Source organism: Oryzias melastigma, linkage group LG11 (genome assembly GCF_002922805.2).
Source record: "Oryzias melastigma strain HK-1 linkage group LG11, ASM292280v2, whole genome shotgun sequence".
In the NCBI taxonomy this organism is placed as follows: Eukaryota; Metazoa; Chordata; class Actinopteri; order Beloniformes; family Adrianichthyidae; genus Oryzias; species Oryzias melastigma.
Window position 1 is genome coordinate 4,179,901 of NC_050522.1, and position 17,006 is coordinate 4,196,906.

At 44.4% G+C, this 17,006-nt stretch overlaps 1 protein-coding gene across 6 annotated transcripts; it reads right to left on the bottom strand.

Moving 5' to 3' along the window:
• Positions 1-3,785: 3,785 nt before the first annotated feature.
• On the bottom strand, positions 3,786-16,357 carry zgc:91944 (uncharacterized protein LOC436941 homolog). Of its 6 annotated transcripts, none has more exons than XM_024296200.2 (11): positions 15,437-15,658; positions 15,285-15,358; positions 13,141-13,576; positions 12,850-12,935; positions 10,624-10,734; positions 9,613-9,825; positions 7,536-7,692; positions 5,309-5,391; positions 4,867-4,962; positions 4,674-4,792; positions 3,786-4,592 (listed from the first exon to the last, which is right to left on the bottom strand). In XM_024296200.2, the coding sequence occupies exons 2-11, from the start codon at positions 15,307-15,309 to the stop codon at positions 4,467-4,469; spliced, it is 1,452 nt and encodes a 483-aa protein (XP_024151968.1). In that variant the 5' UTR covers positions 15,310-15,358; positions 15,437-15,658; the 3' UTR covers positions 3,786-4,466. The 6 variants fall into 6 exon arrangements, with proteins under 6 accessions (XP_024151968.1, XP_024151965.1, XP_036070175.1 ...); XM_024296197.2 differs by having other exon boundaries at positions 15,285-15,363; XM_036214282.1 differs by lacking the exons at positions 15,285-15,358; positions 15,437-15,658 and adding an exon at positions 15,690-16,357 and having other exon boundaries at positions 4,674-4,789.
• Between the last annotated feature and the right edge of the window lie 649 nt (positions 16,358-17,006).

Sequence of the window (17,006 nt, forward strand, 5' to 3'; positions counted from 1 at the left end):
AACGGTTGAAAAGCTACAGTGTGTTAAAGATTTTGTTTAAGAATGAATGAATATGAAATAAATAAACTAAACTACATTAAACTCATCACCCAGCACGAGGAAGAGGAGGATCCATGTTGACTTCATCCCTCACCTCAAACGCCTGACTCAGCAAACTGGCGTGAGACAGTTCAGCTGTGGAGAAAGACCCAGCCTCTGAGGAGGCTCTTCTCACCCTCCTGCCATCTTCTCTAAAAGCTGCTGAGTTTGTGTTGATGCTGATGGTGTGAACCATCACTGTTCAGGCGCCTCTCACACTTTCCGTCATGAAATAACTTCATAGAAAGAAATTCAGACGCTTCAAAAGGATCTACACACAATGCTGCTTTCATCTTCTGCAGAAAGCTTCTCACAGTGAAGAAGAACCTGCAGAAACCTCCAGGCCGGCGGCGCTTCCAGAAATCCGTTTAGCAGGAATCTGAGAGCGTGTCTCTTCAGCACCTGAGAGGTTTCCTCCACCGCCGGCCTTTTATAATCCCTCCATCCAGACCCCTTTAATAACATTGGCTTTTTCTTTTGGCTTTTTCTGAACTGGAAGTGGTGAGGAAGACGCCTGGAGGCGCACACGCTTTGGTCTGAACGAGGAGAGCCTGCTCACAGGAGCAGATCAGAGAGTTCTCCTGCGTTCAGAACCACGTTTCCTCACACAAACATCGGTTAGTATGATGGATGTTTGAACTGAAGGTTTCAGTCTCATCACAGCTCCTCTCCACCACCAGAACTTGGAGCCCATCTTCCAGCGCAGAACAATGTCTCCATCTTGTGGCTGAAAGAAGGAATCATTTACAGTGGATCTTCTCACACCTGCAGTCTCGTGTCTCCATGTTCTGTACGTGAGAATCTTCCTTCGGTGTGGTTTCAGGGGTTTTTCTGCCTTCCGTGTTTGTGTCCGAGTAGAACCAGAACATGTCTGATATCAGAACTTACTGTTTATGGATGACACTGCTCGGCAAGAACGCTGATCTTTCTCTGTCAAGCACCAAAGCTCATCAGCTGCAGAGAGAAAGAGGAAGTTCTGTGCAGGTCTGAAGCTCTTGACCAATCAGGAGAAAAACTGTTTCCCAAAGAATCAGAACAAAGCTCCGTTTCACCTGTTTTATCACTGACGGATTGCATCTCATCTGCTTCCTTCCTGTTTCTGGTCTGTTTCTGGTCTAATATCTGGTCTGCCTCCGCATTGCTTCTGGTCTGTTTCTAAACTGTTTCTCATCTGCTTCTGGTCTGTTTCTGGTCTTGATTCTGGTCCATTTCTCATCTGCTTCTATCCTGTTTCTGGTCCGTTTCTGTTCTGCTTCTGATCTGTTTCTCTTTTCCTTCCAGTCTTTTTTGTTTGCTTGTCATCTGCTCCTTGTCAACTTCATGTCTTTTCCTTTTTCACATCTACTTTTCCGACTACTAGCCCTAGCCATGGATGTTTCTTATTCTTCTGTTAAGAAACTGCAGCACTGGGACTGCTTTGACACTGCAATGGGCACAAGGAAACAGAGAACCTAAAATGTTCTTCAATCAATTTTTGAAATGTCCCTAGCAGCAAAAAAGAACCTTTGGGTCTGAACCTCACGGAACCTCTCTGGATTTCTTGAAGCTAAGCAGCAGGAGCCTTGGAACTTTCAGAGGGAAAATCTGGTGAAAATGTTCAGAGTTCCTCAACTGAAGGTTTATATCTTTGGGAAGTCCCTAAAGATCTCACTGCCTGCATCAGCTAAGAAAGATGAGACGAAGGTGCTGACAAGAATCAGTGTGAGGTCATGGTAGTAGCAGTCTGAACTGGCAGTAGAGGGATTTGACATCATGGAATCCTGACTTTTCCAAAAACAGGCAGAAAAGCAGAGCGAGGAGTCCTGACAGATGCTGGAACTCACATTTGAAGATTTAAAAGTTCCTCCTTCTGATGATTTTACAAAATTTTACTTTAAACAGGAAGTCACATCTAAATTTCTTTTCAAATTCAAACAGGAAGTCTGTTTCCTCTTGGACTTGCATTTAAATTTAGTGCAGCTCACAGTGCCCTCTGCTGGACACATGTTCATTTTTTTATCACAAACCAGCTTAAATCTGGTTTCCTGACACAAAAAGACATTTTCCAAACAAAACTGCAAACCAGATGAGAAATAGATGAGGCAGACCCCCGCTCAGGTTGTGTACACTTTATTTGTGTTGTTTCTTGTTAGAGCAGGTAGAAGCATCACAATAAGAAACTGCAGCAGCTCTGGACCAGAGCTCAGTCGGAGGTGAGAGTTCACCGCGTCCGTAAATGCTACATAATACTGTCCTCATCATGAACAGTCGGCAGAGGAGCCGCTGCTCCTTCATGACAGAGGTAAGCTGGAGGTGGCTAGTGTTGTACTGAGCGGCGCAGCTCCGGTTCTTGGCATAGCTTTGGCTTTAGGAGGTAACCTGACGGTTTGAGAACAAGCTTCTTTGTTCATCACATGAACTTCTGGGGAGAACTCCCGAGGCGCTGAAGACCAGTTTAAAGTGAGCAGAGAGTGGTCTGGTTGGTAAATGCTGAACTGAGTTCTACAGGATGGATGAAGGTGGCGAGCAGCTTCCAGGTTCTGTGCAGGAACGCTTCCCTTTGGGAGGGGGTCCACTGTGAACGGCAGCGTTTCACACAGACTTACAGGAGCGCAGAGCTTTAGCTTCACGCTGGAGGAGAGCATTCATGTCCACACACACACACTCACACACACACACACGGGTTTTTAAACAGTCAGAAGAAACTAGAACCTGAAACCCACTCAACCACCAGCAGCACGAAAACAAAGATTCTGTTTGGCAAAAATGACCAAAAAAAGGAACAAAAAATGAAAAAAAACATAAGATCAATGACATCAAAATTACACACATAGATACAAACATATATGTGCACACACACACACACATGGACGCACACACACATGTGAGAATGTGTACACAAAATACACACATGAATACACAGATGCAAACACACACACACATGCATTTACAACAGGGGTCCTAAAGTACGGCCCGCGGGCCGGATCAGGCCCGCCTCCACATTTGGCGAGGCGAAACGCCAATTGAGAACCACATAGAACGTGACTTTTTATTCCACCTTCTGCAGTCTGAACTATGATGAGAGGAGAGAATATTTATTGCTTTAATAATGATTCACTTTTTCGTTATTTTTTTTCTTCTGCATGTTTTTTTGACGTCTATAACTTTTCAGCTCTTTCAGCGATTAAAATATTCAGCTCTTCTATGCTAGCTAACTGTTCTGGCAGTTACTAGAGATTTTTAGACTATTTTTGGAGCTTACCTAATATTTTAGCCACAAGCTGTTTTAGCTCATTTAGGATTTTTTTTCAGTTTTTAAGCTAATTTGGAGCATATCTGTTTGTGTATCTGCCTATCTGGCAGCTAGTATATGTTTTACATTTTCTTTTGGGCTAATTTAGCATTTAGCTAATATTGTAGCCTTATGCTAGCTGTTTTGGCTAATTTAGCCTTCATATTTTACCATTTTAGGCTAATTTGGCATTTAGCTTACATATCAGCTACATGTTAGCTGTTTTGGTTAATTTAGTTTTTTTTCAGTTTTTTGGCCAATTTGGCATCTAGCTAATATTTTAGCCCCATGCTAGCTGCTTTGGCTAAATTAGACATTTCACCAGTCTAGCTGTTTTGGCTAGTTTTTAATTGTTTTCAGCTTTTAGGGCTAATTTGGCATTTCGCTAACATTTTAGCTAGCTATCAGTTTCAGCGTTTTCAGCTGTCAGCTTCAACATTTTTACCTATCAATTTCAGCATCTTCAGTGGCCAAATTCAGCTTACAGCATTCACACTAGCATTATCTCCGGTAATGCTACATATCTAGTTTTTAAAATGTCTTGGTCACACACACACATGTACACCAACATGCATGTGTAAATACACTCAATTGCACACAAACATGTAAACACACACATGCACATTCGTTCTCACACACTGTGGTAAAGAGGAATTCCTGGCCTCATGGTTTCCATGTCAACAGCCCACGTGGACTGACTGACAGGCGTAATCGGGCGACATGACTGGGGTCAGACCTGTGATCCGGGGCACTCGGGGGTCTAAACAGGATGTTGGGGTGTCGTGCTGCCCGCCCTCACACCTGACCTGCAGGCTCAGCACGCTCAGGTGAGGTGGACACCTGTGCTGAATGAAAGCACCTGCTTGGACTGCAGAGTATATCTGGCTACGCTGTGGTTATATATCTGTATACATACGCTGTATATGACTGTTAATAGAAGCAGGATAACTGTGGATAAATACAGTGCCCTCCTTACCGTCTGAGGCACTTCAGCAAGTGTCATGGCCCCCCTCCCTGGGATATTTGGGCAGCCTGAAAGGTCCTACCGATGGGGGGGGGCAGCTAGCTTTCCTATTGATCAGCTTGAAAGTGAAAGTCAGGAGTGGGGCCGCGGCGGTCACTGCTCGTCCACCGCCTCCTTTTTGGATTCCTCCTCCTTTTGTTCTGTGACCTGAGAGCTGGGGCTCTGAGGGGGGGGCAGCGAGGGGGGGTCCTGCTGGTCCCGCTGGGAAGACGAGTCCTCCTGTGCAGAGCAGGCGGGTGGGAAGGAGGAGCACGGTTTGGAGGTTGCGGGATGCAAACATTCAGGCTTCCTTCGTCTCACCTGCTCGGAGAACGCGTGGGTCACCTGATCGGCGTACTCCTGCAGCTCGCCCTCCTCGCCGTTGGAGTGGCAGCTCGGGCTCGGCACCTCGATTCCATGGCTTTCCAGGATGGCAGCTTCTGGTAGAGGGAGGACCAGGCAGCAGGGGTCAGGGACGAGCTGAGGGGGAGGCTCGAGGGCCCCCGACTCTCACCTATGTTTGCTCTCCTCTTCATCTCCTTCCGGCGGTTAGCAAACCAGTTGTAGACCTTCAGCGCCGTGACGCGCTCAAACTCTGACAGCTTGCAGCCTGAGGAGGACAGCAGAGAAGATGAGATTAAACCAGTCGTGGATTATTTCTCTCTACAACCCAGTCATAAGTAGATGAAGGTTACAGGAACTTCTTTGAATGCCGTTCGTTTGATTAAGAAGGTCATTCAGATTTTCTTCTAATTTATGCTAATGCTAACGCACACACACATCTTCAGAATCTGAGGGAATTATCGTGTTCATGGTTGAAAAGTAAAAAATGTGTTTCAGCGTCACCGGCGACGCCTCAGGTGTTCAAGGGTTAAACAGGAAGTTTGTTTTCATTTTCTGGTGAGGGAGCGAGTGCTCAGCCGTCATCCTCACCATCAGAAAACTCAAGCTCCTACCGGGTTTCTGGATGACAGAGTTGCAGGCGTTGGCGATCTCCTCCCGCTTGGCTTCATCGGGGTACTGATTCTCCATGAAGAAGCTGTGAGAGACGGACATCCACCCAGTTTTGCTTCGGAGCCGCATGTGTCTCTTTTATCACTTTATTGTGGCTCTTTAGCTTTAATGAAAAATGCTAATGATTGAATAAAATAATAGAATCAAATGAAGTCTCCAAACATTGTTTTATTTTGGTAAATTACACTAAAGTGGTTCAAGCTTTTGAATTAATGCAGATCAAAGGGATTGAAAATGATTTAGAGTTGAGTGTTTTCAAGCAAAGTCACTTTATAAACAGATTATATTAAAATGTTGTTTATATCTGAAAGTAAGAGGGAAAAAAATGATGGTGACACAACAAAATCTTAATGATAAAAAAATCAAAACAGCAGCTGTTACTGATGGATGAATAATTTTCAATTTTTTTACATTTATAGTTTTTTTAATAAGTTTTCAGTATTTTATTTTCAAATTTTCAAAAAAGTTTTTTTCAAATTTTCAAGATTTATTTTAAGTTTTCAGTTTTTTTTTTCTTCAACTTTTCAAAACATTTTTTGCAAATTGTCTTTTTCTTCACATTTACAATGTCTTGTTTTCTATTTTTCTCTTTTTTTCAGTTCCAATGTCTATCTTTCAATCTGTTTTTTCGTTCTATTTAAGCTGATCCTGATCTGATTCCATACTCCAGATCCTAACGGGGAGATTCTCTGAACCAGACATGAAGACGTGTACCGATGCTTTTATTCAGCTCTTAAAATTAAATAAACCTGATATATCACCACCTGTGTCCTCCATGATGAAGTTTGATCTTTTTTGTTCTTTCTCCTCTTTGTCCTCAGCAGTCTTACTCTGCTGGGTTTTGTTATTTTAGTTTGGAGTTGGATCTTGGTAGTCTTAGTTTACAGGCTTTGTTTATTTGTTTTCTTGTTTTGATTAGCATCGAGCAGCTACTTTAGCGCTTGTTAAAACAAAGACTGTACATGATTTGACGCGAATTGCATTTGATGTGAACGAACAATTGATTAAAATGATGCGAATGTGAGGTGGGGGTTGGGGTGGTTTGTGGTACACGCGTGTCAAACGGTGGCTTGTGATCCGTACGGGTCACGGGTTATCCATGATCCGTTACACCCCTAGTCGAGTCCCTTCACCTTCGGCCGGGTTGATAATATCAGCTGTACCAGAACAAAATACATTTCAAAATAAAAGATGTTTCTCGATAAAAAATAAAATTCTGAACAAAATGAACTAAAAAACAAGGCAGTTTTCAAAATAAAAGCAGATTAAAAACGATTTCAAAACAAAAGCATATGATAAACAACAGTAGCTTTAAAATAAAAGTAGCTTCAAAACATAGCTTTATCACAAAAACTAATAAAAAACTGCAGCTTCAACATTAAAACTGTTTCAAAATAATTATTAATTTTAAATCAGTTGAAGCTTAAAAATAAAATCTTCTTTAAATCGAAGCATCTTCAAAAACAATAGTGGCTGCCAGGCTCCTATCACAGGATTTGCATCTTCAGATGCTCCTGCTCCGATCTGCACCATAAAACATAGATGACACTTTAGATGAGCTATTTTAACAGCGTGACGTAAGGCTTTTCTTTGAGTTCAACGTGAAACGCCGTTTTCACAGATACCCAGATTTAGTACGTCCCTCCATGTGATCCGAGTGTCTGTCTAAACCAGCGGTCGGCAACCTTTAACAGTGAAAGAGACATTTGGGTTTCTACTGATCAAAACCTAGAAGGAGCCGCATAGTCCAACTTTAATCTTTGAGAAATTTGGATTTGCATTCATTATCTTCTGTTTTTGATAGTAAATATGAATTTTGGCATGGACGAAAGCAATAATAGAAAAAAAAGAAACTATAATCTCTCAAAATGTGATTTTCTTTTTTTTTTTATTACGTTAGTTTGGGGTTGGATCTTGGTAGTCTTAGTTTTCAGGCTTTGTTTATTTGTTTTCTTTAGGTAGTTTTGGTTAGACAGTCATTATCAGGAGCTGCTGACTCTGACGGTCGACATGTCTGGGTCAGCAGTCTCCATGAATTATTTTATGTTTGACCAAGGAGCCACAATGGAGAGATAACAGAGACATGTGGATCTGGAGCTGCAGGTTACAGACTCCTGGTCTAATCGATTCTCATCTTTTTCCATCTTAAATACATGAGTTCTTCCTCACCTTTCCATGATCGACTGACATTCCTTCCTCCAGGTGAACCGGCTCCCTCTGCGCAGCCTCAGGGGCCCGCCCACCACGCCCGCTCGGTCCCCGCTCAAGATCCCCACCCTCCAGTCCGGTTCCTCCTTCACCAAGGAGCGCATGGACAGGGTGGCACCTGCAGACCAGAGCAAGCGGGACCTTCACCACACGAGAACCCCGGCCCAACACATTCTCATTCACCACCCGTCACATGGTGATGTTTGGTTATGGACGCTTTCACGTCACTTTTTGAGGTTTTGGGTGTTCCCAACTCGTTGTCTTCTGATGTACGGGCTGTTCCCATTAAAGAGGCCATACCATGAAAATTCTACTTTTTGAGGTTTTAAGTGCATTTTACTGTTCATTCCTCTCTATAAAGAACCCCAAAGCGGCATTTTTCTCAAACAATGCTTAAATACCACAACAATGAGACACGGAAACTCATTCAAATGTGGTCGGATGAATTCATGCTCAATAAAACAACCTTTAACATGATCCACATTGATTCTACCAACAATCTACATGTCACAAACTCTTGTTAGCGTGTGTAGCTGTAGACGTAGCGTCTCCAGTAACCGTCATGCAGGATTCCTCCGCCGTACCAAAGCTGCAGTAAAAGTGTTGAACCTTCATACAGACGATCAAAATCCATCAGAAAATACAAGTTTGAAGAAGTGAAAAATCCTGGCAAGCATTTGCAGACTGCGGCGCATCCATCTCTCTCTTCTGATTTGACCCGCCCCCATAAGTGCCGACCAATGACTGAAGAGATCTTTAGTCACATGGTTTTGTTTACAAAGTTTGGTCCAAAACAGAAATCTTCAGTAGACGCCAGTCTGAATACAGACCACAAGGTTCAGGACTCGATCTGGAGCAAAAAACAAACTCATTCCGGACAACAGACATTTCCAGTCTGAATACACCCTAAATCTCAGAGCCGGCACCAATCAAACCGGATGAAGAGTCCAGACCTGTAAGTAAATCATGCAGTATACTGTTAGCATATAACGCTCCAGCTAATGCTACAACTTCCACACACGTTGCTCCTCGCGTATAGACGGTCTTGTATTATTTCGTTAACTGTAAAAGTGTGTGGATGCATGATAACATCAATGTTTTATGAGGGATGCTTCATGAAGTGGTATTTTCCCTGAGTGTAAATACAACTACTCAGTAAGTCTTCTGGGTCGGATTGTGGGTCAGGAGTGTAAAGCTCCACAATCTGCAGATCCGTCTTTCAGAAGAGTTCAGAGGTTGTTTGTTTACAAGCGTGAACCGTGGGCACGCACAGGCACGCTGAGGAGGCTCATTGACGGTCTATGGGCGGGCTCAAGGATGACGTCATGAAATGGGCGGGGCCGACAAGGAGCGAAAGGCGGAGCCTCAGAGATCGAGCCGTTTTACTTCAGTGTATTAAAACGGTTCACAAAAATGACTCATATTTCATAAATAATTAGTTTTTTAGTGTTCTGAAGGTAGAATATGATCATATTTATGGATATAGTTTACTCTGAAAGGCTGAAGATATCATGGTATGGCCCCTTTCAATCACGGGTCCCCAACCTCCGGGCGGCGAACCAGCACCAGTCCAGTACTGCATTGCAGAGCGCATCAGTATCCAAACATGGTGCTGGCAGACTAAACTGCTAAACTGGCACCGGATGTGGTAGGAGTTGTGGTACCAGACCCAAACCGGTCCCAGATACGGAGCCGGGTGCGAACTGTTACCAGGTTAGGATTTGGGTACCGGTACTAGATGCGTCCCGACCAGTCCCCATCCGGTACCGCATCCCGAGGGTTGCAGACCCTTGATTTTTACGAACAGCCAGCACGTCAAAAAACGACGCCCAAAACGTCACAAAGTGACGTGGAAGGGTCCTTAACCAAACGCCAACATGTGACGACTTGGGGATGAGAATGTGTTGCCCAGCCAGCGAGGGACAGAAGGAGGACAGAGGAGCTCCTAGCAGCTGTTTCTCAGGCTGGCACAGTGTGTGTGTTGTGGTTACTAAGGAGGCCAACTGGCTTTGAAGCCCGAGCGAGAGGGCGGGGTTACCTGGCAGGGCCCGAGTGGCTGCGGCGGCAGCAGTGTACCACGGCAGCAAGCGCATCAGAAGCTCTCTCTGCCTGCTCCACGAGGAGTTGAGGCTGCAGTTTGGGAGGAGGTTGAGGAGGCGGCCACCTGCCCCCGTTAGCATCCCGTCTCTGTCCCCTCCCCGGGCTCTGGGCGCGGGACTCACACTGTGCTGGCTTTCAGTCCACCTCAGCCCTTCAGTCGGGACAAAACCAATAGTCAGGCAGGCCACAGACCGAGCTGCAGACAGTTGGTGGCTGGCGTGGCCGTGCAGACCTGCCGTGACATTTCAGCAGTCAGACAGATTAGAGGAGGTCGGGTCAGGAGGAGAGGTGTAAGAAGCAAAGAAAAAGCCATTCTTGTTAGAGTTTGACTCATTCTGCTGTATGGAGATGAAAACCAGCACCAGAGTCTGTCCGCGTCAGAGTGACGGGAAAGCAAGGAGGAAGCGAGAACGGACGTTCTACCTCCAACCGAGTCTGTTAACATGCAGAGGATCTGCTGCTCTGGAGGCAGACGTTCCTGTTTCTGAAAGGACGCCAGGAGGTCACATCTGACCCGAGCGGTTACTTTAGCCCGCACACACACACGCGCTCACGCACTACAGTTACACCTCCCAACAGGAGCCGTATCGATCCAGGTCTCCTGTGACGGACCGCCTCCATCCCCGTCCTTGCTCTGAAACTGAAGCTCTGTCTCGTGCCCCTCCTTGACCTCGCAGCCCTGGAGGACCAGGTTGGGGGCAAAGCGTGCAGCGTTTGGGTTCAACATGCAGAAGGACAACGCAAGAAAGGAAGGAAGGATCAGCAAGCAGTGGTTGACATTTGCAAAACGCAAGACATGCCTTTTTTAATGAAGCTTCCTGTAATCTAATCAGTAATCTATCATCATTAACCTGCCGCTCAACCTTGAGACACCTCCTGAGCCTGCCCTCTCTCCTCCTGGAGGGGGGCTCTCTGTCGCTCCGCGGGGGAGATCTGTCCGAGGACTCACCTGGGTTGGTCCTCTCCAGCAGGTACCAGCGGTAGAAGGCGCGGCGCTTGGAGTCGCTCATCTCCAGGCCTTGCTGCAGAAGCCACTGGGAGATGTAGCTCTGGCTGATTCCTGTGTGGAGAGGGACGGAGACGTCATCCAAAGAGGGGGGGCAACGTTTCCTGAGGAAATCAAAACTAAAGAACATCCAGATCTTCACAAACCAGACAATCACATTTTACTAGAGATGTTGTTATTGTTTATCTTAACCCTTAACACCAGAGCTCCACTGTTTATGTTATTTGATTTACTGTAATTGTGTGATTGCTTCGTGAACATTCACACTATGGTGATCCTTCTGCTCTTTTCCGTACGGTTTTCAGCACGTAAAAACTCAATCACACTTTCAGGGATTTCATCAGTCTTAGTATCTTCAGCTCGTTCAGGACATTACTGCTTGTATTTTTGGTACGTATAAACTTTATAGTTTTTGAAATATTGAGCAAATATGCTCCACGGGGAATGAAAAAGAAACTCTTCAAATGTCAAAACCTTAAGTAGTTTAGCAACAAACCTTAAAATATATTCATGCACAATGTTTTCATCTTTTATAGTATTTTATTTTATTTAGAGTTTAGCTAATATTTTAGCAACATGCTAACGTTTTTGGCTAATTTGTTATCTACTGAGGTTTTTAGACTAGTTTGAAGTTTAGCTAACATTTTTGACTAATTTAGTTCACTGAAGAATTTTAAGCTATTTTGGAGTTTAGCTAGTATTTCTGCAATGAGCTAGCTTTTTTGGCTAATTTGGATATTAGCTCATATTTAAAAAAAACACACTATATTTTTGCAAAATTGGTATGTATTAGGGACTTTTAGGCAATTTTTTATAAATTTAGGTTAACTTCAGCGCTCTTTCAAATTTCATGAACGAAATTTCCAGTCTTTTAGCAAATTTAGGTAATGCAACTCTTAGGTTTTTAATTTGTAACTGATTCTGAAGGCGGGCTGCACGGTGGCGCAAGTGGTTAGCGCTCTTGCCTCACAGCGAGAAGGCCCCGGTTCAAATCCCGGCTGGGACCTTTCTGTGTGGAGTTTGCATGTTCTCCCCGTGCATGCGTGGGTTTTCACCGGGGACTCCGGCTTCCTCCCACCGTCCAAAAACATGCTTCATAGGTTAATTGGTGACTCTAAATTGCCCCTAGGTATGAATGTGAGAGTGAATGTGTGTGATTGAGGCCCTGAGACAGACTGGAGACCTGTCCAGGGTGTACCCCGCCTTCGCCCATCAGTAGCCGGGATAGGCTCCGGCACCCCGCGACCCCGAAAGGGAAGAAGCGGACAAGAAAATGGATGGATGGAACTGATTCTGAATTATTGTGTTAACGGTTGAAAAGTTACAATATGTTAAAAAATTTGTTTAAGCTTCACGGGTGATGCCTCAGTTATTAAAGAGTTAAAGTCCCTTCGGCTGGGAATGAAAGCATCACTTGATCCAAAGCTAAACTTTAAAGAAGCCATACCATAAAAAACAAACTTTGGAGCTTTTAAATGTATCAAACTGTTCTTTCCTCACTACAAATAACCCCAAAGCGGTATTTTGATCCTTTTACACCTTTCTGAGAAATCTTCTAAGAACCTGTGGTCCCAGCAGTCCCTCCCATACCATATATATATATTAATATATACCATATACCATACACCGTATGATAGAGCTAATGTTAAATTTCCACACGCTGCGCCTCGTGTATAGACACACGCACACCTGTGAAAACGGACAGCAGCCCGACAGTAATTAGTTCTGAAATAAATGCAACACAACGAAAGAAATTTCTCGTAACGCCAAAACATCTCAAAACATCTTTGGGGTTAATGAGGTTCCTCGTGCACTTCAAAATCCGGATCAGACTGAGGGTCAAGAACGTGAAGCTCCAAAATATACATATGCAAAGTTCGGAGATTGTTTTTTCGTCTGCATACGAGGAGACGCACAGACACGCGGAGGAACACTGGTTCTTGGATGATGTTGTGGAATCGGCAGGACCCACAAGGAGTGAAAGGCGGAGCCTCAGAGATCGAGTCATTTTACTTCTGGGTATGAAAAGAGTCCACAAAAATAACTCATGGTTCATAAATAATTTGTTTTTAGTGATCCAAAGATAATATATGATCATATATATATATATCCTGGTATGGCTACTTTAAGAGAACATTCTGCGTGACCTTCACACTGAGGGAGGAGTACCTGTGACTTGGCCTACGATTGCCTGAGAGATCCGGCGGTTGTTCAGGAAACTCTTGATCTCTTCCTTCACCAAGTTGCTGTCTCTCCTGAAAGCACCGTCATGAGAAACATCAAATCAAAGTGAGTTTCTGGTTTCTCAAAGTGTTTGAGTCTGAGCCTGGAGGTTCTGGAGATCCGTCAACTCTCTGGTCCAAATGAGCTTCTCTGTTTCCAGCCGTCCCCTAACGGCTGACCTCAATTAACTGCACTACAATCAGGACAATAAGCCGCCGCTGCCCTCCTCCTTCTCACCTCATGTACTCCTCCACCTTCTCCTCCAGGTCCCACTCCTCCTCCCCCATGGTGTCATAGCTGAACGACCGCTGAACCGCCGTGCCGGGAGGGTAGAGCGGCGGCGGGGAGGCCTCGTAGCTGTTGCTGGGAGACAGCGCCGCTCCGTCCAGGCCGCAGGTCTGCGTGGTGGCCGAGGCCAGAGACAGCGAGGAGGAGGATGAGGAGGAGGAGGATGAGGAGGACGGGGCGGGGGCGGCCGTGTTGTTGGACGAGGGGGCGGCGGCGGTCCGGGAGTCACCGTGCGGCAGGCGGTGGTCGGGGTCCAGCCTCTCCAAGGACTCCAGGGCGTGGATGATCTGAGGCTTGGTCATGCCGGAGAGGCGGAGGCGCTGCAGGAGGTCGATCTGCTCGATGGTGTAGCGAGGCTCCGCCTCACAGCCCTCCGCTCTGGGATCTGTGGGAGGGGCATTCAGTGAGTTAACCATTTTATGCCACAACAATCAACGTAATTCCAGTAGATTCTGAAGGAGAAAAGCGGCTCAACGAGCTGGAATTACCATGTTAACGCTGGAAAGGTTTTGTGTTTAAGCATCGCCGGCGACACCTCAAAAAGGGTTACGCCTCTCTGACGGGTCAGTTACCCACATGACCACTAGGGGGCTGAGCTTCACAACAGACACAAACTGACTCCTCCCTGTTATGTCAACATCCATACATGTCAGGCTTCACTTCCAAGGGGGCGTGGCCTTTGACAGGTAACAATCAACTCATCCATCAAACTATGACAATAAAGACGAATCTCCCAGCATCAAATGGGTCACATGACCACACGGCGTCAATCCGTGAAGCGGCTGCGCTGTGGAGACGGTTTCTCTGCAGAACAAACAAACTTCACAGGCTGAGCACGGCTATATTTATCCCAACCAAGCATTAAATTTAGATAACCTGCTGCAGACGCCGTCAGAACCAGCATGACTGATGATGAAAAGGATTATTATTAGATTAAAGGCTTTTAATGCAAATGTGGCACTGGCACTCTGCAGCATCATTAGGGAGCCATCTAAACAAGGGGTCCCCAAACTTTTTCATGTGAGGGGCACAAAACTGATTTCTTTCTTGATGTGGGGTCGGGGTCAGTTTGAAGGCAAACAGAAAAAGTGCCTAAACGTAAACATTTACGGTTTTTCAGCATGACACATAGGCAAATTTAAAATAATTCATTTCTGTAATCTTCAGAGAAAAAATTACCTGTGATACTGCTAGTGTGAAAGCTGTAAGCTGAACATGGCTGCTGAAGATGCTGAAATTAATAACTAAAAATGCTGAAGCTGATAGTCAGCTAAAATATTAGCAAAATGCCAAATTAGCCTGAAAAACAAAAACATTTCTAAATTAGCCAAAACAGCTAGCATGTAGCTGAAATATTAGCTAAATGCCAATTAGCCTAAAAAACTGATAAAATGTCTAATTTAGCTAAAACAGCTAGCATAAGGTGAGAATAGAAGATCAACTCCAAATTAGCCTAAAACAAAACAAAATAAAAAAAGTCTAAATTAGCCAAAACAGCTAGCCTTTTGCGAAAATATCAACTAAATGCAAAATTATCCTAAAAAAATGTTAAAATGTATAAATTAGCCAAAACAGCTTGCATGTAGCTGAAGTATTAGCTAAATTAGCCTAAATAACTGGGGAAAAATTAAAAAAAAAAGCCTAAATTAGTTTAAACAGCTAGCATGTAGCTAAAATACAAGCTAAATTCCAAAATAGCCTAGAAAACCTTAGTAACTGCCAAAACTGGGAAAAGCTAGCAGAAAAAGAGCTGAATAATTTAGTAGCTGAAAGAGCTGAAGAGCTATAGACGTCCAAAAAACAAAAGTAATATTAAAGAAATAAAAAAATATTTAAACCGATAAATATTCTCTCCTCTCCATCATAGTTCAGACTGTAGAAGGGGGAATAAAAAGTCACGTTCTCTGTGGTTCTTGATTGGTGTTTCTGGTTGTGTTTGGGGGCCGGGCCAAATGTGGCCCTGATCCGGCCCTCGGGCCGTAGTTTGGGGATCTAAACAGGACTTGTAGGAGGGCTCCGGCTGCAGTGAAGCTGCACGTCATTCTAAGTTCTGGCAGTCTTTCACAGACTTGGCACAGACACTTGCAGCTAACCTTGTTCGGGGTACAATGAAAGCATCCAGAGAACATCAGCCCGTCCTTCTCTGGGTCCACCTGATCACATCCTTCTGTTCTGAAAAACAGCCGTGTCAGCACTTTCTCCAGGAATCTGACGTTTACGGAGTTCCACCTAAATGCAAACTCACAGGTGCACAGCAGACAGGTTTAAGTCCAGCCGAATTCACAGCAGAGATGCAAACATCTCCACAAGCTGCGAAGCCGCCACTGAAGCTCCTCCACCGCGGAGACCAGATGAAGAGAAGTTGATCTGCTGGATTTCCAGAGTGACTTCTGAAGGTGTTTACGCTGCATTCCTGACCTCAGCTGGACTCACCTCCAAAACAACACGACCCACGAACAGGAGGGGGTTACAGTCATGGGGCTGGAGCGGGACCTTACCTGACGGAGGGGGCGACACGGACAGCCGCCCCGGGATCGGCTCAGCCCGCGGGGTCGCGGTGGGGACGCACCACTGTCGCATGGCTCGGCTCCCGGACCTCTGCGGCGTCAGACGCTACGCTACCGCGGGGCGGAGGGCTCACACCGCCGCTGACAGCATGCTGGCAGACCGGCAACAGCGCAGCGAGCTCCGGATGAGAGGATAGCGGCGCCCGCGGCGGCTGTTCCCCGGAGCGGACACCTCCCGACGGGGCTGCGCTGCTGCTTGTAGCGGCTCTGCTCCAGACTCTGACACCGGAAGCTCCGGATGTAATCTTCAAAATAAAACTCATACGTAACTCAGTCTAAAAAAACTAAAAAAAAAAAAAAGGAATTTAAAAAACTGTTTATATTTTTGGTGATATTACTATTTGAAGAGAACATTCTAATACACGTGACCTAAATTATGCTGCTAAATTAATGAATTTAGTCAATCTTCCTTTAGTTTAACAAGTAATTAGTCCCTTACCAAAAATAAGAATACTGCAAGTTTAATTTTTAAAGTATACTTAAGTATGAAAAAGTATATACCAAGTATGCTTAAAAATTATACTGGAAGTTTACTACCAAGTCTCAGTACTAAATTTGCCCACCGGTTTATAAAAATTAAACTTGGAAGTATACTTGGTAAACGTTTTGGTATACTACTGGCAATAAACTTTAAGTTTGCTATTAGTAGCCTTTATGGTATACATATTAGGAAACAAGAACAAAGAAGGAAATGAAAGAGCTGATTTCTAGAATAATATAGATTCAAAGTCAAGTTTTAAACTCAGACCATAGTCATAAAAAAACATAAAGATCAAAAACAAAATCAGCTTGTTATAAAGCCACGTTCATAACTTCCTTTCCTGCAGACTGGATGAGCCTTCAGTTGGCTCTGCAGAAAGGCTTAGAAAGGCTGATTCTGGGCCAGAACCAGAAGAACTGATAAAAAACTGCTTCTTTCTCAATTCCTTGCACTGCCTACCACAAAAACAGATCTGATTTGAAAAGGATGCTATAGATCACATGTGTCAAAGTCAATCCGGCCCTCCGGGTAATTCTATCCGGCCCTCCAGATAATTTTATTTTATTATTATTAATGAACCGATGTTATATTGCGCTAATGTTTAACTTGCATAATTTTGACAAAATATATTTTTATGGAGAGTAAAATATTAAAAGTTATTTAAGGTTTAAGTTGATTTATTCTGGAATAATATTCCTGCTTTTTTATTATTCGTAACTATGTTAAAAACTTATTGTTTTAAGGTTTAAAAAATTGTCTTTCTACTA